Source organism: Antechinus flavipes, chromosome 4 (assembly GCF_016432865.1).
Source record: "Antechinus flavipes isolate AdamAnt ecotype Samford, QLD, Australia chromosome 4, AdamAnt_v2, whole genome shotgun sequence".
Taxonomy (NCBI): domain Eukaryota; kingdom Metazoa; phylum Chordata; class Mammalia; order Dasyuromorphia; family Dasyuridae; genus Antechinus; species Antechinus flavipes.
This window is the reverse complement of record NC_067401.1, coordinates 147524907-147551367: the sequence shown is the minus strand read 5'-3', so window position 1 is coordinate 147551367 and position 26461 is coordinate 147524907. Positions and strand designations below refer to the sequence as shown.

The window sequence follows — 26461 nt, the reverse complement described above, 5'->3', positions numbered from 1 at the left end:
AGGTGGAGGACTAAGGGAGCAGAATGCTACAAAAACTATGAATGTAGTTACTTTGTTTTTTTTTTAACTTCCTGTCATTACTCTTGTTACAAAGGAAAGATTCACAGAATAACAGAATGTGAGAATGGCAAAGTACCTTAGTATCCATCTAAACAACACTCAATAGGATTTTCCACTATAAAGTACCAATCAAATAATCATCTGCTTAGAATGAGAGGAAATACACATTTTCTCAAGGCAGCCCATTTCACTTTTTTGACAGCTCAAATTCTTAAGGTTTTCCTGACATAGATTCAATGTAAAGGAAGGTAATGTTGGGAATTAACTTTAGTATAATAAATTAGGCATCAATAAAACTTAAAAAAAAAAATGACATTGCTGATTTTATTTAAAAATATGGCTCTTGATCTTTTATCTCATTTTTGGAAATCTGATTTACTCCCACAACTTAAAACTACAAGTTTTATACAAATAATTTCTAAATCTCTACTTCTAGATCTGACCTCACTTTTGAGTGTCAGATCGACCCCTCTCGATTAGCCAAATGGAATGTTTCACTAGATCCTCAAATACTACACATTCAAGCAAAGTTCATTATTTATTTGCTGAGGCAATTGGGGTTAAGTGACTTGCCCAAGGTCACACAGCTAGGAAGTGTGAAGTGTCAGGCTACATTTGAACTCAGGTTCTCCTGACTTCAGGACTGGTGCTCTATCCACTGCGCCATCTAGCTGCCCCATTTATTATCTTTTTCACACTTATGGTTCCTTCTAATTTCACTACTATCAGTGGTATTATCACTGATGTAATCTCCAATTTCTGATCTTCATGTATCTCTGATTATTCCTTTGTCCTTTACAATTAGCTACCAAATTTATAGTTTGGTATCTTTTTCTACAGTATCTTTTTCTTTCGTTCCCTGTTTCTAGTATGGCCATTCTAATAATGACTCTTATAACAATCTTGCCAGGCTATTTCAATATCCTCCAATTTGTCTTCCCATTCTAATCAATCCTTTTCTTCTTTTTTTAAAATTCTAAATTTAAACATCAAAGGTAAAGGTGGAAGAGGGAACATTTGCTCTCATCTCAATGCACACAGCAGAATATAAAAAAGATTTTTCTATTAAACCATGATTCTCCATGTCATACTAGTTCTTCTCATCTTCCTCCTTTCTATATTAATATATTCCTTTTATCTTCCCTTCCCTTTCCCTTCTTCAAATTTTAATAGAACCAATCCAGACCTGAAGGCCTTTTTTTCTTATGTGATTTCCTCAATACCCTTTGAAGATATTATGGCTCTGAAGGGACATTTAGTTTTTTCTCCTTTTAATCAAATGTTAGCACTTTATCATCATACTTTTTTTTTTTCAATTTCTCAAATAAATGCAAGTCCCAAAATTTCTCTGAATTCTTGTATGTGCATTTCAAAGTTCTTCCTCCGTTCTGATCTTTTTATCAGAAATTCGTGAAATTCCTCAATTCAATTAAAGGTCAATTTTTTGCTGTAGAATTCTGCTCTATTTGGAAGGGGAAGTTTTTCTTGGCTTTTTTTTGGAACCATGTCTTTTAAATTCTCTTATTACTAACAGAAGCTGCCAACTTTTTTATATGATCCTGACTGGGGTACCTGACACTTGAACGGTTTCTATCTGTATATTTGCAGTATTGTTACTTTGACGTGAGACCTCTGGACTTTGGGTATGACATTCCTAAAAGTTTTTGGTTTGGCATTTTTTTCCAAAAAGTTATACCACACAGTATTAATTATATTGGATTGGGAGAAGAGAGGGAAGAAAATCTGGAACACAAGGTTTTGCAAGGGTAAATGTTGAAAACCATAAACCATCTTGTCATGCATTTTAAAAATTAAAAGCTATTAGCAAAATGTTTTTTAAAAAGATTATCAATGGACTCTTCCTATTTTCACTTTGGCTGATGATTCTAATAGATTTGAGTATTTATTATTATTTCTTGATATATAATGTTTTGGCCTTAAAAATAATTAATTTTCAGAGATGACAGTGCTTCTTAAATTATCTTTTTAATCTATTGTCCAGATTAACATTTTTATATTAAATGTCTGATATTTTCTTCTATTTTTCTAAATCTTTTTTTTTCCTTAATATTTCTTGCTGTCTTTATGGAGTCACTGATTTCTTTTTGATCTATTTTAGTTTTCAGAAAATGTGTTACTTTGGGAAACTTTACCAGAACTTCCTCTTCCAAGCTATTTATTCTTCTTTTGATTTTTTCTTCGAGTTTTTCTTGAATTCTTTAGTTTTTGTTTCATTTATTCAAATATATACCTAGTCCTTGTGGAAAGACATTTTTTTTTCTTTTAAGCCTCTGACTGTAGTTACTATACTGTTACTCTCATCTTTTTGGTAATCTTTAGATTTACCATAATTCTAGATGCTCATAAGTAACTTCTTTGATTTACTCATCTTCTAGCATTAATTCCCGAAGTGGAACTTTTCCCCAAAGCCAGGTTTCGAAAATCTATTGCCCTTTTGGTGGGTGGTTAAACCTGCTTGGGCTAGCACTAATTTACTGAGTCCTTTGGTATTTGTGCCTTTAGAACTCTTTGACATCTATGGAAGGGTTACTAGGAACATTTGGAAATGGGGTGTTCTAATCTGGGTACTGCTTCTAGACACTTTCTTTGGAAATCCAATCCATACTTAATACTGGTATTAGACTATTTTTCTGAAAGATTAGTCTATTAAGTACAATTGAGTAAGGTTCAAATTCCTGTGCCTGGTATTTGAAACTCTTTACAATGTAGCACTATCTTTCCTTTCCAGCTTTACCCTAAATCCTTTTTCTTTATTTTATACTCTAGCCACTCTAGACAACTGTCACTAAAAGAAACTGAGGTAAGCAGGAGTAAGTGATTTGATCAAATTTGGCCAAAGTTAAGAAGTATCTGTCTACTGCTCCACCTACCTGCCCAAAAAAGTTTAAAAGAGAATGCATATGTGGATTCAACAAAGTAAAAAACTAATGTATAATGCACAAATCTTTTATCTACTGTTATCTTGCAGTTCTGATTTTTATTTTATTGTCTCCCCACCTCCTCCTTCCTATTAGAATGTAAGCTTCTTGACAGCAGCATCTATTGGCTTTTTCTTTGTACTGAATACAGGAAATGCTTAATAAGTGTTTGTTGATTAAAATGACCTTTATATATAACAATGATTCCCTTCCTCCTCCCCCCAAAAAGAAAAAAAAAAATGGAACTTTCATTTTTACCTGATTAATGGCTGCTTCATTGTCAGCTAACCCCAGTAAGAAGATCCTCACTTTGTCAATTTTTACTGGAACAGTTCTCCCTCTCCACTCTACTTCACTCATAGTAGCCGCTTGCTTCGCTCGAGTCTGGGTGATCAATGACTAGGAATTTAAAAAAAAAAAAAAGGCAATTTAGGTTTTGATATAAGGGGCAACAAATTCTGTTGTTTATCCTTTCTTCCTAAAAAGGACCATGACATCAGAAAGATAATGCCAAGATTGCAAGTGAATTGGATTTAAGTGAGAAAGGGCTGTGCAAAGTCACAAGTCTCACTCTTGCCTGCAGAACTATATGGGTCCAGTGGGCAGATACAGATCAGGACAAATGAAGATGGCACACCTTGGTCTTTTTAAATTAAAGTCTTTTTTTGTTTCATTTTTGTCTCATTTTGACTGAGACAATGCCCATTCAGTGAATAAGACCAGGTAAGAAACCAGGCAAAGAAAATTTTTTTTTAACTTATAAAAAACAAAAAATAATAAAACAATCTGGGAGGGGAAGATACTCAGGATTTCTGGCCAAAACAGAAACAACTTATATTTATATTTACTTTTAGCCATTCGTAAGAGACAACAGGTGATATATAAATGGAGTACACTGCTTGTGTTAGGTACCTATTTATACATTTTAAAAACATGTTTGGATGTATTAATAAAGTATCAACTTGAGGTACACACACAGTACTTAGCTTATGAAAAACTTAAGTATTAAAAAACAAATATATAGTGAATTACCTCCAATTTCTCAGCTAGAAGACCCTCAGTACCACCAGACCTCAGTCTCATCTGCATCAATTCACTAATAGCTGACTGGTCCCCTAAGAGAAAGAAAGAATTGAAGATCTCCAAAGTTCTACTCAGTAGTTTCAATGACTCACTAGATTCAAAGAGATTTTAAAAGGATTTTATATAAGCCCCATTCACATGTTAAATACATTTAAATGTTTCAAGAAACAAAACTGATCAACAGTCTAGAGGCTCATTCTTTTAAAAAGAATGAACCTGAATGAAATAATCAGTAATGCTTTAAAAATGAACATATCACTCAGTACACAGACATCATTCAGAATGATATAAAAATGTAACAACAAAGAGAATGAAATTTTCTTTTGTATTCCCTAACACAATTAGCTTATCTACATTTATATTAGAATGACAATTTGTCAGTGCTGAAGGGAAAATTTTAAGTAAATTCCAAAAGCCACCAAAATTGAATTACTACTCTTCTTGATGATGGGCCTCAAGTTAAAATAGGTAATTCTATTTTAATACTTTGCTTACCAATATTATAGGCACAATAGCGTATGTTGGGTGAAATTTCTTCCACTCGTTGATTATATAATACAGCCTGTTCCTCAGTAAAAGCACTAGCTAGCTTTTCATAGATGGTTCTGGGAGAAATAAAAAAGTTACATTTAAATGGCTATTATTAGTCTGATGTTGAAAAAAAAAATTCCATAGGTAGGCTAAAAATTATAGAAATACTTTTAGAAAGCTATTAATTCATGGCAAAAAATCTTTGTACCAACATAACAAAATTGGCAAACTATACTCAAAATGATCTGAGTGTTCATCAAAATGAATGTTCCCTCCAATAATGCTGCTTACAATCTATTCATTCCTCCATCTCTTATACAAACCATGTCCATGTCCTCCCATAAGTTCACTACATAGAGTGCATATAATGTACTAGAACCCTTCCTTCCCCATCTTTTCCAGACACCGTATGGATACTAGTAAAGAACATTATTGTCCACAGGCTGTCCCTCATTCTTGCCACATGACCACAGGTTGTCTCTTGCTCTTGCCAATATTATCATCCTATCTTTTTTGAAAATACATTTCTCTGATGACATCCTTTACTCTATTTCTTCTTTATAAGATGATATAAGCTGCTTATTTCCACAATGAATGTACTATAAAAATCACAGCTTCAAAGAAAAGGAAACCACTCCAACAGCTGTAAAACTAAACACAGAACTAGATTTGAAATTATGTATCCAATTTAATTATACCCAACTGGAACTAAAAAAAGTTTAAGGAAAGGAATACTCACTTGCATTTGTTAAAAGCCTCCATTGCTGCCTTCCACTCCTGGTGTTCAAAGCGCAGCATTCCTGTTAGATAAGCCATGTAAGCCTAAAAATTTTCAGAGAATGAAGCTTAATTTCATTAATATGTTTCACAAAATCCGTGTTAGAAGTGAATCTCTATCTATTTATTTATTAATAAAAAATGGCATCAATCACTCATTCTTTATTAAAAACAAAAATATAATCCAAAGAGGTTATGAAACCTAGAACATTTGTCATAACTACATGGCATTTATTTTCCAATTTAACAATTCTGTTTTCTTTATGGGAAGATTAAAAAAATTAGCTTACAACTAACTGGCTAGAATGAAGTCTGCAGTCATCTGAAGATAACTATGAAATGGAAATGTTTATTCTCTCCTTCTTTCTCTCAAAAAAGAAAAAGTAGCTTCATAGCTGGTTATTTCTTATTGACCTGTCAGAATGTTAAAAGAAAAAAGCTTTCTATAACCAGATGAAAAGGTACTGTCTCTAAAAAGTCAGTTATTTAGGCGGTCATAAAAAACTCAAGAAAATCCAATTATATCTTTCTAAAAAAACCTAAACAAGTAGTTTCTCTCAAATATCAGCTTATAACATGTAAAACTCTTTTAAGTGAAAAACAAAACAACCCAAAACCAATAATTATCCTCTCCTGTACTCAATAAAGTAAAACTGGATGTTGATATTAACCTGAGCCTCTAGTTTAGTCTTGGCATCCACCCTATTACTCTCACACAAGCGTTCCAACTCCTCAGCATGCTTCACGGCTTTTCGAAGTCGAGATAACAAATGAAACCGTTTTCGAGGTTCAGTATTTGCTTCTTGTTTAAGTTGCATGGCATAGCTCCAGGCTCTTTCAGCATCCATCAAAATCAAAAGCAAGTATCTAGACAAAAGACATAAGGTGATAGAAAAGAGAAAAAAGGGAAAATTAGAGAGAAAATAAGACAGGGACATCAGGTTTAAATACATTCCCCAGAGTCCCCTTTTCAGATCTTTACAGGAAATTCATCTACCTTTATACCTCTAAGTCACTGAGTGCCAAATTTCTTTAGTCCTGACTACATATGCTCCAGCTAGATCTCTTTATTTACTTTACCAGAAATTTTCCTTGGGATACTATCACTCTCTAAAACACAACATAACTGATATGCAAATCATCTTTTCCCTCAAACTAACTTCTTCCCACCTTTTCTCCATTGATAAAACCACAATATAGTCAAAATTTACCACATTTCTCCTTCACAGAAGTTAGCAAGAAATTATTTATTAAGTACCTAATGTCCAGAGCACTCTGCTAGTCAAGAGAGGAATATACAAAACTTAGATAAGACAGTGCCTTCCTTCCAAGACTAAATACAATTTTCCCTATCTCTATCTTATTTATGCATAGTTTTTTGGCATGCTATCTCACCCATTGGATTGTGAAGTCCTTGAAAACAAGAACTGTTTATTTGCCCTTTTTTGTATCTCTAGCACTTAATACATATTACATATAACACCAAATACTGAACAAATTAACTGATTTGGCATTTGTAACATAGTCCAGCAGAAAGAGGACAGACACAAAAATATATTATAACACAAATCCATTAGAGATGTACAAACAATTGCTACTTAATGTCAAAAAGGGGAAAACGTTCAGAGAAGAGATTGTGTTTCAGTCAGTCTTAAAAGATAAATAGGAATTCAATAGGCAAAGCTGAAGAAGGATGAAAAACATTCTTCTCTGAGGAAACATTGAGGGCAACAAAATGGAGGCAGGAATATACAAAATATGCCTACATGTACAAAAGAGTCCATAATCTCAAAATCATGAACTTCAAGATGGAAAATGGTACGAAGCAAATAAAGCTGATGGCAAATTGTAGAGGGACTTGAGTACTTGGGAAGAGTCATCTTCATGTAGTACACAACAGAGAACCACTGAAGGTTTTTGAGCTGGAGTAGCACAACCAGATCAAAGCATTTAGAGCATTTCATTTTACATAAAACACAGATTTAATAAGTTTAAATGATTTGCACAAAAAAAAATAAGGCTGACTGCATTGTGAAGAATGGATTGAAAGGTGGCCGGGGATGCAGAACAAAAAGGAAAGGGTAAAAGGTTTAAAGAAAGGCTATTTTCCATATTAGTAAAACAATGAAGTGGATAGTTCCTCTTTCCAAAAGCTAATCATTCAGACATTCACATTTTTTAACATATGATAAAATGAAACAAATACGGAGGTGGAAGAATAGCAAATGTGTTCAAACTATCAAGTTTTGTCTTAGTAAATGTGGTTTTAATGAAGTTGTGACATGCTAACTAGAATTAATATGTCTCTCCCACTGTTTGAAGGCAAATAGTATGATTCTTAAAATTGTCCCGTAAAAAGGGACAACGATAGCTTGATATTATATATTACAATTTAGATATTAAGCTTGGATTTCATTCAACACTGAAAATCATTGTTATTATGGGAGTCAATTGAAGCTTGAGAAAGTAAAATCCTTTTCTATGTAAAAACAAAGCAAAACAAAACAAAATGAAGAAAAAAAAAACCCAAAAGGAAGAAGGGTTATTTGTTAACTATCTAATGGAGGCAAGATGTATAGGAGGGAATGACTGCTAGATCAAGGTCCCTGAAGAGCTATAAAGAGAAGAGATTAAGGATAAAGATAAATGAATTGGCTTTATGGAAGAAGAGGGATATTTATTCTTCTATGAATGTATCAGAGAAGTTAAGTGAGTAAAGCTGCTGAACATTTTTTTAGAATGGAAGGATCTGAGGGAGTTCCTTTTAGATTCTCAATCTCATGGAACAGAAACTAAAGTTGTTAAATAATGGGGCAATAGGCTTGAAGACTTTATAAGAGCAGAAAGTCTGAAACAATCACTGTGCATAATGAGCTGGAGAGTTCTTGATGGAATGGATAGGTTGTTAAGTGGCAGTAAAAGCCCCGCTGACGTAATCTACTGTAAATTTATAGTGGGTAAAATTAGCCTGATTTCATGACTTTCTATAGAATCACTCAGCAGTTTATGAGAACTGAAGAAACTGGATAATAGCTATTACGTAGGAACAATGAAAGCAAGTTAAGAATAAAGTAAGAGTGAATAGAGTGATTCTAAGTAGTAAACTAGTGAAATAAACTAATAGATTACATAGTCAAGACTGAATGAGGAATGAAGTCAAAATAAAGAAAAAGGACTTGAAAAGTAGAGAAGGAATCAAAAGAAAGTAGGTTCTGATACACACAACCATTAAGTTTAGCATGAGTGAATGAGAAATAGCACAAGCTGTTGTGGTTAGAAAGTAAAATTTCAAAATTCTCAAAATCCAGAAGTGTTATATTTCTATGAAATGGTGAGGTCCGAAGTGTGATCATGATGACATATAAATGAAGCTAAATGAAGACGCACAAGGAATTTGGATATGAAACTGTATTGGTCAGGATTTTAGAGAGAGTCATCAGATGAATACTGAAGTCCTAAAGGATGATAGTTAGGGAAAGAATAGTTCATCATCCATATCATTCACAAACCATATACTAAATGCATTCAGAAAGTTGGGAGAGTAACCTAAAGATCAGTAGTTGATGACAAGTGGGAGAAATGGAGTTCTTTCAGAGAACAACAGTTATTGAAGGATGATGGAAGAGAGATGTGGAAGTGACAATAAGGAGCAGAAAGGAGCAGGATGTAATGCCATCCTCCTGAGTCTGAGAGAGCAGATGAAGATATCTCCAATGAAATAGGTCTAAAGCATTTAGCCTCAGAGAAAACTAGACTTTATTTGAAGAGGGATTCTCAAGAGAGGGATTTTATGAGGCAGAAGTAAGAGGAGTAAGTTCTAGGCGTGCTGGGCAGTCAAGAGATAAGACATGGAGTGTCATAAGTAACAAAAAGAGAGAAGCCCAATTTGGCTGGATCAAAGAATAGTGGAGGGGAAGTTAAGATAGGTTTGAGCGAGGTAGTGAAGACTCTAAAAACTAAAATGAGCTTACATTTTATATCAGAGACAACAGGAAGCCATTGTAGTTGCCTAGAAGGAAGAATAGGCAAATCTTATGGTCAGATATGATTTAAAGGAAAATTATTTTGACAGCAATGTCTAGGATAGACCCGAATGAGAAAAGAACTGAAGCAGGGAGACAATTAGGTGGTGATTGCAATAATATAATCAAGAGGTGGTGAGGGCCTAAACTAAGATGATAGTTGTTTGAATAGAGAAGTGTGAGGCAAGAAATGTTGCAGAAACAGAAATAGTAAAAATTTGGCAGATGATTTGACACAAGTCCAAGATAATGTCAAATTTTAAATCTGGAAGACTAGAAGAATCTTAGTATCTATGACATAAAAAGGGAAGATCTGGGAGAAAAATGACTTCAGTTTCAGACAAGCTGAACTTACAATGTCTCTAAAATATCAAGTCTGAAATCTTAAAAGGCAGATAGGGATGTGGGATAGAAGCTGTAGGGAGAGATTGGGGCTAAAATATACAGAACTGTGAGTCAATGAATAGAAATGATAATTAAACACAAAAGAGCTAATGAGACCAACAAAAAAGAGCATACAGAATGAAAAAAGAAAAGAGTCTAGGATAGAATCTTGAAAAACACCCACAATTAAGGGGAATGATATGGATGATGAGCCAGCAAAAAAGACCCAAGAGAGATTAGACAGGTAGGAAAATCAGGAAAGACTAGAGTCATGAAAACCCAGAGAGAAAAAATAGTGCCCAGGAGGAAAGGGTGAACAAAATTGTCAAACTCAATACATGACTGAGACTGAGAGAAGACCACCAGATTTGGTATTTTAAGAGATTATTAGTAAATCTGGACAGAACAGTTTCACTTGAGTGATGAGATTGGAAGTCAGACTACAAGGGGTTTTCAGAAGTAAAAGAAGAGAAAATAGATTTTTTTTTAAAGAAACTTGGTTTAAAAAGGAAGAGGAGATAAAAGATATTAGCTTGAGGAGTTGGTAAGGTAAATTGAAAGTTTTTTTTTTTTTTTTTTTAAGATATATGAAACTTGGGCATCTTTTTAAAGGTAGATAGGAAGAAATTAGTAAAAGAAAAAAAAGTAGAAATTAAAAGACTTGAGAAAATGGACAAATAGGATACAATCCACAAGGAGATGGGATCAAGTGTACATGTGTAGAAATTGGGCTTGTCAAGGAAGAAAACCACCACTTTGTCAGAAGCAGAACAGAAGGGGAAAGCAAATGATATCAATGAGCTCTGAAATGAAGAGAATGGGATCAGACGAAACACACTCAAATAGCCAAAGTTTTCACAGTAAGATAAGAGGCAAGATCCTCAGCTGGTAGATGAGGAAGAGGTATGGGAAGATAGAAAAGGTCTGGAATAGCTTCTTTGAGGAATGAGATAGAAAATCAGTTAGGGAGGAATAAAAAGTGAAGGGCCAGTTGAAGCTAAATAACATGAAGTTATAATGTTAGCATGATTGTGAAGACTACTTGCTGCTCTTAGTGACACTTGGTAGTAAGAAGATCTTAAAAGCATTTATTAATCTGGAATTCTAGAAGGGAACTTCGTTTTTGTGTCTATTCTGTCATCAAATGCTATCATTTCTTCCTTAATATTTGTATGTTTCTTCCTCTACATTCTTCTGCACTACTGCCCAAATCTAGGCTCTTGTCACTTCATATCTTGAATTCTGAAGATGTTTCCTGGCCAACCTTTCTAACTTGCTTATTCCTCTTTCCAAACCATCTTCTGGCAAATTAATCTTCAAAACATTTCTAATGAAGGAATTCAGAGAAATGTGTGGAGATTTGTACAAAATAAACAGAACCAGAAAAACATTATGCATAACAACAAAGACTAAAAGGAGTTGAACTCTTGTGTGAATAAAAACCAGTGAGGGCCCCAGAAAATAGAGATGTTGAATGTTAGACACAGTCCCTAGGGGAGTTATTTTTGTTTAGATGTTTTTACTACAAGACAGTGCTTGATTCCTAGTGATGGAAGTTGTATACACAGAAATAACTGATATAAAAACAAAAGGTGTCAATAAAAATTTTTTAAATAAAACCTACAAAAACTTTAAAATAAAAGAACCTATAATGGTACCCTATTTTCTAGTCTATCAAGTAAGTCTTCCTGTTCTTAGCTTTCAAAATCTTCAAACATTATTCTACTTATTAAACATTTTCCATTACTCTTCAGTATTCCCTCTTCAGAATGAGTTTTCTTATAGTCCCATTTCTATATACAAAAACTTGCTTCCACACCTTTGCTCATGCTGTTATCTTAAAGAAAATCCTCTTCCTTTTCCTAATTTCCAGCCACCAGTCAACATCAAGCTTAATACTATCTCTTCCATAAAACCTTTTTTGGCTACTATAACCCACATTTCATTTCTTTCTTTGAATTCCTAAAGTATTTACAGTCAGTAACATTCAACTTAGCACTACATTACTTAATGTTTTGTTCTATATTTTATGTGGTATGACGCTACTTTTTTACCTACATTGTAGGCTACCCAAGGGCAAGAACTTCAATTTTGTGTCTAGCATAGTATAGACTTATGGAAGTCCAAAAAGGACTAACATACACAACTTTCTCTAAATAACGCAGAAAAATTTGTACTTATTTTGTTCTTGAATAAGTAGCTACGCTTTGACCTATTACTAGAATCTTAACCAATTAAAAAAATAAAATTATTAGAATCTTAACTAATTAAAAAAAAAGTCTGACAATATTTACCATTCATCATATCAATTAGAAATAAAGATTTAGAAAGTATTAACAAATTCCAAAACACTTAATACCTGTTGTCAGATAGGAGCTCTTCAGTTACTTTTTTCCCTGTGAATTTATGTCTATTCCCCATCTTAAAATTGAGTGTTTTTCGGAGACGTCTTTGTCTACGGGAACAATATCCCCTACAAGAAATCATAAAGAATTGATCTTTATCAAACAAGACAAGACAGCAGAATTTCTGTTTGTTTTTATGCTAAAAACAATATTCTCATATGGTTAGGGAATGGACCCATTTTGATATCGTTATTATACTTATTATACATCAACTAAAATTCAACATTCATTAAATTATATAAGGCACTTAGCTACATATTGTATAACACACAAAGAAATATACAGCATTAGACACTGTTCTCAAAGATCTTATATGTAATTAAGGAAACAAAACATAGACAAATAACAACATAAGGCAACATATAAATACCAAACATAATTTCAAGCATTCAAAAGGAAATATATTTACTTATAATCTGCCTTTTTAACATAATAGCTTATATTTATATACTGCTTTACAGTATGCAAGACACTTCACATACATTATCTCATTATATCTTCACAATACAAGTGATATAGATGCTATTAATACCCATTTTACAGATGTGGAAACTTGAAGCTCAAAGAACTCAAAGCTCAACTGATTGTCCAGAGTCACATGGCTAAGTTAATGTTTGAAGCATGATTTAAATCCAGGTCGACCTGACTTCAAGATGAACATTCTATCTACTTTGCCACTTTCCTCTAAAATATAGACTCTTTAAATTTATATTCTTTGACAGATAGTAAGAGACATCTAATTGACATAATACAGTAAGACAAATCTTAATATAATTTGTTTCCAATGTAAAAACCAAAATTTTGCTACAAATAAACTTTAAATTACATTACATTAACCCTTAACATTTGCCTCATGTATAATATTCAAAATACCTCAAAGCACTACATTTTATTAAAATAACTTGAAAGCATAATCCTGTCAATTCAGCAACTGGAAACAATGCAGTGTGGTAGAGAAAGTACTGAATTTAGGCACTAGAGATCTGAAATTTAATCTGGACTGTAGTATACACATTGTGTGAGAAGTTAATCTTTGAGCTTCTCTTTTGTCATCTATAAAAAGGAGATAATAATACTCATCTTACCTCACTAACCATGAAAAACTATATAAACATATTATTGCTGCAACGGTTTTAATTTTAGGAAATCTCCTAATAAATGAATCTAATTCCATCAGGGTGAATGGATAAGCCTTTTTTTTTTTTTTTTTTTTTAAACTAGATTTAAGTATAGGGACTAAATTTTCAAAATTAACTATTTTGGGGCAGTGCAATATATATTTTGAAAAATAAACATAGGCATATTAAAATGATACACATCTTCTATCAACATAATTATATCCAGAAGGCCTTCAACATACTAACCTGTATCTCTGAAAATCTCCATGCCGTAAACCATGTTGTTGCTGGGATTCCTTGATAATTTGAAGGACTGGAGCTAAGATTAAGGAAAAGCTTACAATGATACATTCCAAACAATCTGTCCCTATTACCTATTTATAAAAACCATTTTATGTTATTTTTCATACAAAAAAAAAAAAAAAAAACCAAACAAACAAAGAAAGGGAAAGTGTAATATCTCACATTGAGGTTCAAAAAATTAACTGAACAAGTATAATATAAGAAAGGTCGTCTTCTTTTTTTTTAATTAAAGCTTTTTATTTACAAAGCATATGCATGGGAAATTTTTCCAACACTGACCCTTGCAAGACCTTTTGTTTCAAATTTTCCCCATCTTCCTTCCACCTTCTCCCTTAGCTGCATAATAATATTACATGTTAAATATGTTGAAATACATGTTAAATCCAATATATATATATGTATATATATATACATACACATATATATATATATACACATACCGTTATTTTGCTGCACAAGAAAAATCAGATCAAGAAGGAAGGAAAAGAAAAACTGAGAAAGAAAACAAAATGCAAGCAAATAACAACAGAGAGAGTGGAAATGTCATGTTGTGGTCCACACTCATTTCCCATAGTTCTCTCTGGATGTAGATGGCTCTCTTCATCACTGAACAATTGGAACTAGTTTGAATAATTTCATTATTGAAGAGAGCCATGTCCCTTAGAATTGATCATTGTATAGTCTTGTTATTGCAGTGTACAATGATCTCCTGGTTCTGCTCATTTCACTTAGCTTAAATTCATGCAAGTCTCTTCAGGCCTCTCTGAAACCATCCTATTGGTCATTTCTTACAGAACAATAATATTCCATAATATTCATATACTGTAATTTATTCAACTATTCTCCAACTGATGGGCATCCACTAAGTTTCCAGTTTCTTGCCAATACAAAAAGGGCTACTATAAACATTTTTGCACATCATCCCTTTCCCTCTTTTAATATATCTTTGGGATAACTCCCAGTAGAAACACTGCTGGGTCAAAGGGTATACACAGTTTGATGACTTTTTCAGCATAGTTCCAAATTGCTCTCCAGAATGGCTGGATCCAGTTACAGTTCCACTAACAATGTATTAATGTCCCAGTTTTCCCACAACCCCTCCAATATTCAACATTATTTTTTTCTGTCATCTTAGCCAATCTGACAAGTGTGTAGTGGTATCTCAGAGTTGTCGTAATTTGCATTTCTCTGATCAACAGTGATTTGGAACACCTTTTCATATGACTACCAATTGTTTCAATTTCTTCATCTGAAAATTGTTCATATTTTTTGACCATTTATCAATTAAATTCTTATAAATTTGAGTCAATTCTCTATATATTTTAGAAATGAGGTCTTTATCAGATCCTTTGGATGTAAAAATGTTTTCCAAGCTTATTTTTAATAATAGCCCTTTTAATCTTGTCTGCACAAATGCTTTTTAACTTTACATAATCAAAATTATCTATTTTGTGATCAATAATGGTCTCTAGTTCTTCTTTGGTTACAAATTCCTTCCTGCTCCACAAATGTGAGAGGTAAACTATCCTATCTTCTTCTAATTTGTTTTTACTATCATTGTTTATATCTAGACATGAACCCATTTTGATCTTATCTTGGTATGTGGTGTTAAGTGTGGGTCTATGCCTACTTTCTGCCATACTAGTTTCCAATTTTCCCAACAGTTTTCATCAAATGGTGAATTCTTATCCCAAAAGCTGGGGCCTTTGGGTTTGTCAAATTCTAGATTGCTATAGTCATTGACTATTTTGTTCTGTGAACCTAACCGATTCCACTGATCAACTTCTCTATTTCTTAGCCAAGAAGTCTTCTTAAATGTAATTTTTTTATATGAAAAAAAAAATCAGAAATTTTAGCTGTCTGCAAACCAGCTTTGGCTTCATAATCAGAAGTTTAGTGTCCAGAATAAGAAAAAAATAACATTGGTACTCTATGTAAGTCATATTATTAAAAATCCTAGGTACTAGTAAATTTTAAGAAGGACATTAACAAAGATGAGAAGCAGTTTGACACAATAATAGGAAAAGTACTCTGACCCATATGACCCACATGACCATGGACAAGTCACTACATATTGCTCCACTCCAGACATATGAGTTACTGCTCTACATAGATAAAAAGGTGTTTCAAAAGTGGGTATTCCCAAACTGATGAAATCCAGACACTAAAAAATGGATAATAAAACTTAGGCTTTAGTTCCATTGGTCTTGTGATGAAGAGAGCCATCTGCACCCAGAGAGAAGACTATGGGAAACTGAGAGTTTCACCATTTTTATTGTTTTTTGCTTGCATTTTGTTTTCTTTCTCATTTTTTCCCCTTTTTCATCTGATTTTTCTTGAGCAGCATGATAATTGTCGAAATATGTATAAAATAATTGCACACGTTTAACATATTGGATTACTTGCCATCTAGGGGAGGGAGAGGGGAAGGAAAAAATAAATTTGGAATACAAGGTTTTGCAAAGATGAATGTTGAAAATTATCTATGCATATGTTTTGAAAACAAAAAGCTTTAACACAAACACAAAAACGAATACACAAATAAATAAATAAGATAAATAAAAGGGTGGGGGAGCACTTAGGCTTTAAAACCATGTCATAGGGGCTATAATTGCAGTTTTAGAGGAACTTCCACTAAACAAAGGAGATACAATAGACTGGAATTGAAGTCAAATAACTCTCATTAAGTAATTTTTTACTTCTAAAATTATACCAACAAAACAGTGGAAGAAGAAAGAGGGAAATTCTAGTCAAATGGCCTCAAATATTTTCAGTAAAATATAAAGCAAAGTTCTTAGCTAATGAAATGGGAGGAAGGAGAGCCATAAGTTGTTTGAGGAGGGATAAAAAGGTTTGGAAGAACCATTAAAGTGAAAGGGATATTAAGTTAACTAAGGATGTATGAGAGGATTGCCTTGAAGTAATCAGGTTATGTAAGAAATCTATAAAGGAAAAATCAGCACAATTTCATGGTTTTCTTCAGCTTCATTCAGAAGTAATATTGGGGCAAAGGCTGCTATTGATGGGAGTAATCCAGAGCAATCTAAGGCTAAAAATTAGCAGGGCAAGATCAACAATACAAGAGGACAAGAGAACTAGACAGTATAGATTTGAAGAGGTTAAGATGAGGAAGGGAGAAAGAATGTAGTTAGTACAGAAGTGATGGTCTCAGAACGAACCGAGGGAGTCAAGGTACTGGGGACCATGGCGCCGATGAAGAACAGAATTTAAATATGCAAGGCACAAGGAGAGATAGAATGACAAGTGACTATAATAAGATAATGGAATTTCAGCATTCGGGAAAATGAAAATGGTGCATTTGTGGGAGATGGCAAAATAAAAGATATGACTATATGTGTGGCTGGAGAGGAGAAGCAAGTCTTGTGAAAAACATTTAGAAATTGAAATTTGGGTGTTTGAAGAAGTATCAACATATATGTTGAAGTCTCTTCAATAATAGGGCAAGAGTTGAGAATAAAGACTGTGAATAAAGGCACTGAACTGAGGAAAGAAAAGGGAAATGTCTTAGAGACAATAGCCACCAAAGTTGTGACAGAGCAATAGATATGGCATGAATAAACCTTAAAGGAGAAAGAGTGAAAGAATGATGGTGGTAGAAGAAAAACCTGAAGGTGGCAATGGAGTGCAAGGAGTATCCCAACATCTATAAGTGGGGAAAAAGTCAAATGGGAAACCATGTCATCAGGAGAGAGGCAAGTCTCAATAAGAGCCAGAAGATGGATGGAACTGGGAAAGGAAAAGATGTAAAATGAAAGTTTATTATCTATAGCATTCCAGAGATCATAGTGGAAGAGATGGGCAATTTTAGAGTGAGACACTGCAGAGAAGGTGGGGTGGGAAAATAGGAATAACAGATCGAGCAGTGGGAGACAGAAAACATGGTTATGAATGATAATCTTATCTCTTGAATTCTGGCTCCACATCAACTAGAAGTGGGACATTTCCAACAAGCTGTTCCATGGGCATCTCAAACTCAGAGGTCTAAAACAGGACTCATCATCTTTCCCTTCAAATGCAGCTCTTACCCTTTTTCTGTCAAATACACTATCATTGTTCCAATCAAGCAGGTTTATAATTCTCAACTCTCTTTTCCCCAAGACTTCATATACATTTGCCATGTCTTATAAATCCTACATTTGCAATACAATTTTTGTCCATTCTCTTCTATTTAGTTAGTACCACCACCTCTCAACTATACCACAATAGCTTAATTGCACTAGGCCTCCTCTCTGATCCTCCACATAGCTACCAAAATGGTTTTCCTAAACCACTGTCCTGACCATGTTACCCTCCCTCCTTCCTATTCCCAAGAATAGGGACTTTTTAAAAATTTATTTTAATTCCCTATTGCCACTAGGATAATATACAAACTCCTCTGACTGGCTTCTACACCCATTCATAACTGACTAACTTTTCTACGCTGATTTCATATTGCTGTCTCTTAAGACATTCTATATTCTAACCAGACTGAGCTTTTTTGCTGTTCCCTTGCACAGAACATTCCATATCTCATCTTCAGACCTTTATATGGAATATCCCCCAAGCCTGTAATGCATTCCCTTCTACTGCTGCCTCTGAAAATCCCTTGCTTTCTTCAAAGCTCACCTCAAATATCACTTCCCATAAGCCTGTCCTGTTGCCTCAGTTGCCAGGACTTTCTCTATACCCAGAAAGTATATATATACTCTTACTTGTATATATGTTTTTTGGGCCCAAATGAATACACGTTCCTTGAAGACAAAGATTATTGGTTTTTACCTGTGTCTATCAGAACCTAGCATGGTGCAGGACACAGAATAGGTGCTCAAGTAAAACTTGCTGAACGAATTCCCCATTCTTGCCATGCCCTTTTTTTTCCCATCATTTTTGTCACATTGCCATACCTATAAAGGCTCTTCTTTCAAGGCACAATTTAGGTAACATATCCTCTTTGCAGCCTTACTAGACAGCACTCCCCAAAGTTCCCTCATCCTTTTAGAATGTGATCATTTTTTTTCCTTGGATTTTTGCTTAGATTTCTCTTTTACACCTTCAATCCCCTCTATACAAGTTAGTGTAGACTTGTACCTGTTAGTTAGTGAAGTTACCTGGCTTCAATCCTTTTCTTAGTTCCATCATAGTTTAGACTCCTTGTATGCAAGATCTAAGTCATATTTATTTTATAACTCTAGTACAGTACTTTGCAAATAGCACTAGTTTACAGATGTTTGCTGAGTTTACTTTAATTAGAACTGTTCAAAAACAGAATGGAGGTGCCTCATGAGATACTGAATCAGCTGTTGCTGGAAGTCACAGGATCACAGATTCCGGACTAGAAGGGAGCTCAGCAGTCAAACAGAGTCAAGTCCCTTGTCAAAGATGAAAATCAAAATGATCACAGATTTAAAGATGGAAGGAACATTAAAAGCGGCCTACTCTCATCCCTTTATTTTACAGATGAGTTTAAGTGACTTGACTAAAGTCACACAATTATATACTGTGAGGGCCATGGTTTGAACATAGGAAGATGGGAAGATTAATTTATCTATAGAAGTTAGCCTAGATGATCTCTGAGATCTTTCTCAACCCAAAAATTCTATAAAATAATGAATACAAGTGAGCCAACAGATTTTTATTTCTATTAAATATTCCTACTATGAATAACTTTGCTCATTCTGTCCATTCTCTTTAAATTTAATACTCAAAAGAGTAATGCTACTGAAATGCTACTTTATAGTCTAAAATATTTTATTTTACACAATCACTTTCCAAAATAGCTTAAATGTGGAATTTTTGCATATTTAAACAATGAAGAATTGAAGAGGATCCTGAACAAAAACCAAAGACATTTAACTTTCCACTTAGACTCAGTATTGCATGCGTTAGGATAAGGTCAAAAATTTAGAACTCAAAGGAACCAAACTGATTTTACAAATGAGAGAACCAAATGAAATGTTTAAGTCCAAGGTTGTATAGGTAGTAAGAAACAAAGCTGAGGTTTGAACCCAGCTAAATATTCTATCATATCTGACTCTTTGTAGTTACACTAATTCCCAAATAAGAAACTAATTTACTCACTTTTATTTCTTTTGTTTATCAAACATGGAACTCCACTGAGGTAGTTGGCTAGGATTTTCTAAAAGTTCATTTCTACTACAAGAGCCCCTCCCTCCCCCCAAACTTGACCCCAGTTGCAACTTGAAGAAAATGTCTAGTTTAAACAATTGCCTAAAGATTGGTAGGATTTATTTAAAATATCATGAACACACACACACACACACACACACACACACACACACACACACACACACACACACACACACCCCAGGCTGGTCAGATGTATATGTGCCAAAGGAAATGATCAATTCTTTTCAGACTATTTCCCCCGCACTAACTACTCTCTTCTTGGACCCTAGTGAACCGATTTAACTGTATACTGTCCTTCTCTCTTCAATCCCTAGTCTCCTTATCATATAGTCAATTATGCCCAATCAAGCCTTAGCCCTGGATCACTCCCATCATTCCTCACCTTTGCTCCTACACATATGATGCTAAAGGAGGTGGAGAAAATTATGCAATAAATCTGTTACACAACCTCAATTAGCCCCTCACTACTACCAGGCAATTCAACTATACCTCCTTTATTAACTCTATCTTACTCTCCAAACTTCATTATCCTCCTCAAACCTTTCATGGTTTCCCCTCTCCCATTCTTTCTACTGAGAACCTGGACTCATATTTTACAGAAAAATTGAGGTCATTCTCCATGAACTTCCTTTCCCTCATTTCCTACCACTCAGATGCCTTCTACCATTATTTTCTCCTTTCTACCATTATATTCTCCCCCTGCTGCACATGAAGCGGGCTAACTCCTTAGAAAGGCTAACCCATCTACTTGTTCATGTGATCCATCCCCTTTCCTCCGGTAGATTGCACTTGGACCTATTTTCAATTTTTCCCTCTCTTACTGTATCATTTCCTACTGCCTACAAACATGCCTGTCTCCCCATCCTGAAAAAAATCCTCACTTGAACCTTCCATCTGTTATCATCCTATATATCTTCTGCCCTTTATGCCTAAACTTCTTGAAAATGCATCTATAATAGGTGCCTCCACTTTCTCTCCTCTCATTCTGTTCTCAAGTACTTAAAATTCAACTCCTAATCTCATCATTCCACAAAAACTGCTCCCTCCAAAGTTACTGGTGATTTTTTAGTTGCCAAACCCAAAGCCCTTTTCTAAATCTTCATTCTCGACTTTGTAGTGTTTGCCATTTTTACTCACTCTCTTCTGATTGTCCCACCTATTTGACTACTTCTGTTTCCCTTGCTGGATCTTCTCCAGATCATGCCCTCTAACTGTAGGCATCCCTGGGGCTCTATTTAAGACCCTCTTTTCTTTCTCTCTAAATAACTCACTTGATGATCTCCTCATATCTATGCATTTAATTACTATCTCTATGCTGATGATTCTTAAATCTACCTTTCCTGCCCCAGTCTATTGATCTCCATCCTTCCATCTCCAAATGCTTTCCAGACTTCTTTAACTGGATGTTCTGAGGACATTTTAAACAATGTCCAAAAGCTCTCTTTCCCCCTAAACCCTCTCTGACCCCTCTCCCCATCTTCCAAATTACTGTAGAGGGCAACAGTATCCTTCCAGATCCTCAGGTTTGCAACCTGAAGTCATCCTGAATTCCTATTTCTCACCCCCATTTTCAAATTGTTGCAAAGGTCTGTCAATTTTATCTTTATAATAAACATCTCTCAAATATGTCCCCTTCTCTTTCCTGTTACTACTCTCTTTGCAGGCCCTTATTACCTCATATCTGGTTTACTGCAATAGCCTCCTGGTGAGTAAGCCTGCCTCACGTCTCTCCCCTTTCCAGGCCAGATTCCAATCAGCCACTAAAGTGATTTTTCTAAAGCACATGTCTGACCAAGTCACTCCCCTACTCCTGAAGCTTCCTATTGCCTCCAAAAGCAAATACAAAATGCTCTGTTTGGCATTCAAAGACTGTCATAATCTAGTACCCTTCTACCTTTCCCCTATTCTTACACCTGACTCCTTAACATTCCAGTGACACTGGCCAAGAGGCTGTTCCATCAACAAAAAACTCATCTCATAGGTCTGGGCCTTTTCTCTGGATGTCCCACATGACTGGAATGTTCTCCATCCTCTGCTCTGACTGTGCTCCCTGGGTTCCTTTAAAGTCCCAACTAAAATCCCATCTTATAAAAGAAGCCTTCCCTAACCCCCTAAGTTCCAGTGTTTTCTTTGTCATTTATTTTCTATTTTTCTTGAATATAGCTGCCTTTGTACATGTTTGTTTTTATGATTATCTCCCTTATTAGACTGTAAGTTCCTCAAAGGCAGGGACTATCTTTTGCCTCTTTTTGTATCTCCAGCACTTAACCCATTGCCTGGTACATTGTAGGAATTTAATAAATATTGATTAAATGACCTATTAGACTAGTGCTTAGTGTCAGTAATATCCAGTTGTGTCTGCTGCCATTAATCTGATATCCAATTTCTTCAAGCTAATCCTTATGTTATAATTGTTTGACCTCTCCCAATTAGGAAGCTAACTCAATTCAAGGAATAACACTATAAATAACTACAATATCCAAATTTTCCTGCTTTAAAAAGATCTCTCTCAATAATCCTTTTTAACTGAATTAAAAATGTCCAAATATTTGAGTTTATACATTGACCTTCTTGATAACATTTTCCTAATCTCATTTATTTCACATTTTTCAAAAATTCCCTCAATCTCCACAAATCCGAGTAATTATAGATACATTATAATACAATCTTAAAAATGAAGAGAAAAAAAAAGCAAAACCCATCAGAGAAAGATTTAGTTGGCTTCAGATTCAATTAATTTGAAGTTCCTAATACTATCTACACATAACTTTTATTTAAACGTACAGCTAAAACTATTAAAGAAAAAAAAAAAGAATAAAAGGCTTTAGTTCCTATCAGCACTATATGGCAGAGATACTACAAATATCTTCACACCATATGTTAACTTTCAGTTACCACACAATGATAGAGGAATGATTACTTTTTCAGTTTATAAACAGCTAATGTCACATATTAATTTACTTATAAAGCTTCAAGGAAAACCAGAAAATGTTTTTTTTTCTGCCAAGAACATCATCTGAGCTCTCCCCCTCCTTCAAAATAACCTCAAAACATCCCTTCAGAAGGCGGCTTTAAAAACTTTGGTTAAGAGCTTGTCTACAGTGAGCTACGACACACCCTAGAAAGCATCAAACACTGCCTCAATTTCAGGGAAGCGGGACCAAGCCAGTCAAGTCTCACGGTCCAAGCCGGTTTCGGAGGACAAAGCTTACTGAGCCAGGATTAAGTGGGCAAACTCTCTGCCATGCTATTCAATGACAACGGGGCTGCAAAGGGTAACTTTCAGAAGACAGAGACTTCTAGGAGCAGAAAAAGAACAAAATATTCTCACGGCCTCAGCTCCCTTCCGGAAAAGGGGGGGGGGGAACGGAGGGAGAAAAGGGGACTTTTAATGACACCCCCATCACCGTCCCCGCTTCTACCTATCTCCTCACCTCCCACCCCCATGATTGCGGACCGAGAGAGGAGAGAGCAAAGGTGACAGCAGAAAGAAAGGCCCAGGATCGGGGGGAGACGAAGAGTACTTCGGACTCTTCCTGCAGAGCCCAGGTTCCCCTCGGCACCTCCTCCCCCGCCCCCCGGCCCGCCGGAGAGACACGTCGTCACTGCGGCCCGGGCCCGGCCAAGCCCACGCCACCCAGGATACTCTCCAGGCCCAGGCTGTCTCCGAACCGTCGGTTTCCCTTCGACCCGGCAGGAGGAAGCTCATTTTCCTTGTTCTCCTCTCCGCCGCCGCGTCCCCCGCTGCCGCCGCCACCTCCGCCGCCTCCGCCGCCACCGCCGCCGCCCGGGACCTGCTTCTCCGCTGCCATCTAGCCGCTCTGCCGCAAAGCAGGACGGGAAAGAGGAGGCGAGGAGGGAGAATCGGATCCTCTGGGGCCGGCAGCTACGGGGCTGACGGGATCGTGGCGGACCGGATGGTGGAGGGCGCGGCGTAACACTGTCAATGAACTGAAGCAGTTGCTACTGCCTCTACCCTGCGCAGGCGCTGTGCTTCCAGTTGTAGCTCCTTGAGGGCACGCCATACGCGGCTAATCCAGGCCATGGGGCAAGTGCGCTCTTCTACCTCACAACCTTCGTCCTACCTCCAAATTACACAGGAGCTGACTGGGAGCTTCCAGTTAACTCATTCAATCATTCATTTTGTTTGTTTGTTTATTTATATACTCATTTTTCAGTCGTTTCGGAATCTTCGTGACTCCTTTTGAAGTTTAATTGTCAAAGATAACTGGAGTGGTTCACCATTTCCTTCTCCAGCCCATTTTACAGATGAGGAAACTGAGACAAACAGTTTTAGGTTTAAGTGACTTACCCATAAACTTGATGTGGAGAATCACTTTCTTTGTACTTTATCTTTTATATTTTTACCTTTTCTCAGGCTTTTCCCTATGCCTGGAATTTCATCCATAGGAGGAAAAGCGTCTAGAGTAGGAAGGTACCTCAAAGGCAGTTTATTCCGACCCACTCCTTTTACAGATGAGGAAAATGAGGCCCAAAGAAATTAAGGGATTTGACTAAAGTCACCCTGAAAGTAAACATCAGAAGCAGGATTGACTCAAAGTCCTCCTCCTCTCTGCTTGTTGAATTATAACCCATTACTTAAAGCTCAACTCAAATGCTCCCCTTCTCCAAAAATCCTTTCTGGGTGCTGGTCAGTCAGGAACTTCCCCTCGTCCCTACAGAATTTTACTTTGCATGTCTTTATAAATGACCATAAGTCTTTGGTTTTAATTACAATTTAAATAACTTTGTATCTTTCCCATTAACCTAGCTCAAAGTAAGTTTATGGGGAGAATATCCTCATAGACTGAGAATATATTAATGGCAAGTAAGGCTATGTGCCAGCAGCAGTACCAAAATATCCATGGGGGAAAATCCCATATCAGTTCCCATTCTTTTTCACTCTCAGGTTCAGTTCTTCATTAACTCTTTCTCCAGAATAAAAAAAAAAAAAAAATTCTAGGTGGCATACTCTGAAATAGACTCAGAAATTATCAAAATTGTAAACTCTTTCTCAAATGGACTCCTTGCCTCTATCCCAGATGAGAAACCAGAGAAATTTTCCTCATTTTGACTAATTTCCCCTCTTTTAATTTCAAGCTACAAATTCATAGGTTTGTAAACTAGACACTATTAATGACTGCAACAAATTATTAGCAACGTCAATAACATAGAGAATGCAGACTGTTGTTGTTTGTCCTTTGTTTTCAAAGAAGACTAATGACATCACGGATGATGTCTTGACCATGAATTGGATTTGTGAGGCAGAGTTGCACAAAGTGTCAGCCTCAGCCTCACTTTTTCTTCCAGTCATCAAAATCCAATGGCAAGTCTAACGTCAAGGTAACTGATGATGGCCCCATATACAAGGATGATCTTGATATCTTCAGTGTCTGACCAAATATCTGACCAAGCTTAATCTCTAAACTCAGGTGCCTTCATGGCCATTGGAACAAATTGCTATCATCCATCCATTCTGCTGCAGGAAGACTTAGGGTAGATATTCCCCTAACTACTGATGGGCAGTTGAAGTTTTTCAGTTATCCACAATCTGGTTTAATTTATCTGCTGAGATGGTTTACCAGAGTGTGGCTACTGCCCATCCTACAGCTTCTTGAAGCCACAGATGAGGATTATGTGACAGGTGGACACCAAAAGTGGATAATCAGTTGTGAATACACAATACACCCCAGAGAAAGCCAAAAGATATTAAAACAAAGGATAGTAAGTTATCCTCACCTGTAAAATGAGGGTATTGAATTAGATGACCTCTCCAATTGCTTCCAGCTCAACATCTACACTCCTGTGGTCCCATGAGTCTTGTATTAAGGAAAGACTTAACTTTGTGCCCAGGGCAAATTCAATTAGGAGGTGGCAGCAACTGGAGTATGCAGAGGACAACCAGTCTCACTAGGAAGTGGAGTAATTCTCTCTAGAAAGTTCATTCTGTATTCCTTTAGAGATTGGGGGATTGTGACAGGTGGACATTCACATTTACAGAGCCCTAAAATGGTAGCTTGAGAGTGGTTGCTCCACTAGCATGAACAATTATGTGAGGTACAAGGACTGGTTGCAGGGAGGAGATGCCTCTCCATCTTACAGCCCTGGGTACAAACACTCTATAGATTACTTCTCTACTGGGGAGTTAAAAATATAACTAATGTAATGCATTGTCCCTTTAAGGCCCTTTAATCATATGGAGCATTCTACCACAGAAAAGGTCAGAAAAAGTAATCTTTCATAAAGGAAATTATTTAAACCAATTGAAAAAGATGTCAGAAATTACTATTGTAATTACTCCAAACATTTTGATGCCTTAAAGGAATAGGGAATGTACTTTAGTTTAATAGCAGTTATTAAAATGAAAAAATACACATAATTTCAGCTATGTTCTGAAGAAATAGATTTCATGAAGCAGTTTTTTAAAAAAAATAAATTACTATTTATTGATGGCATGCTGTAGAATACTATTATAAAGGGCTATAACATTTACCAAAGAATATTTTGGGGTTAAGAGAAGAAATAGAAACCATAATTAAAGAAAAAAATCTGTTCTGAGAGCCAGGAAATTTTCTGGGTTATGGTGTCTACTAAATTATATCAGAATCTTCTTCATTAACAGAGAAGAGTGACTACGTAATAATGTCTTATATTGCTAGTAGAGATTTTGATGCTTGCTTCACTAACATTTC

General features: G+C 35.6%; 1 protein-coding gene across 1 annotated transcript in view; it reads right to left on the bottom strand.

Moving 5' to 3' along the window:
• Positions 1 to 23581, bottom strand: part of SRP68 (signal recognition particle 68) — a 53287-nt gene extending 29706 nt beyond the window's left edge. The window contains exons 1-8 of the mRNA XM_051995039.1: positions 23416 to 23581; positions 13566 to 13632; positions 12156 to 12269; positions 6062 to 6257; positions 5353 to 5435; positions 4578 to 4687; positions 4032 to 4114; positions 3258 to 3398 (exon numbers count right to left, since the gene is read on the bottom strand). Coding sequence (XP_051850999.1) covers positions 3258 to 3398; positions 4032 to 4114; positions 4578 to 4687; positions 5353 to 5435; positions 6062 to 6257; positions 12156 to 12269; positions 13566 to 13632; positions 23416 to 23581 — 960 coding nt within the window. The remainder of the gene's footprint in view (positions 1 to 3257; positions 3399 to 4031; positions 4115 to 4577; positions 4688 to 5352; positions 5436 to 6061; positions 6258 to 12155; positions 12270 to 13565; positions 13633 to 23415) is intronic.
• Between the last annotated feature and the right edge of the window lie 2880 nt (positions 23582 to 26461).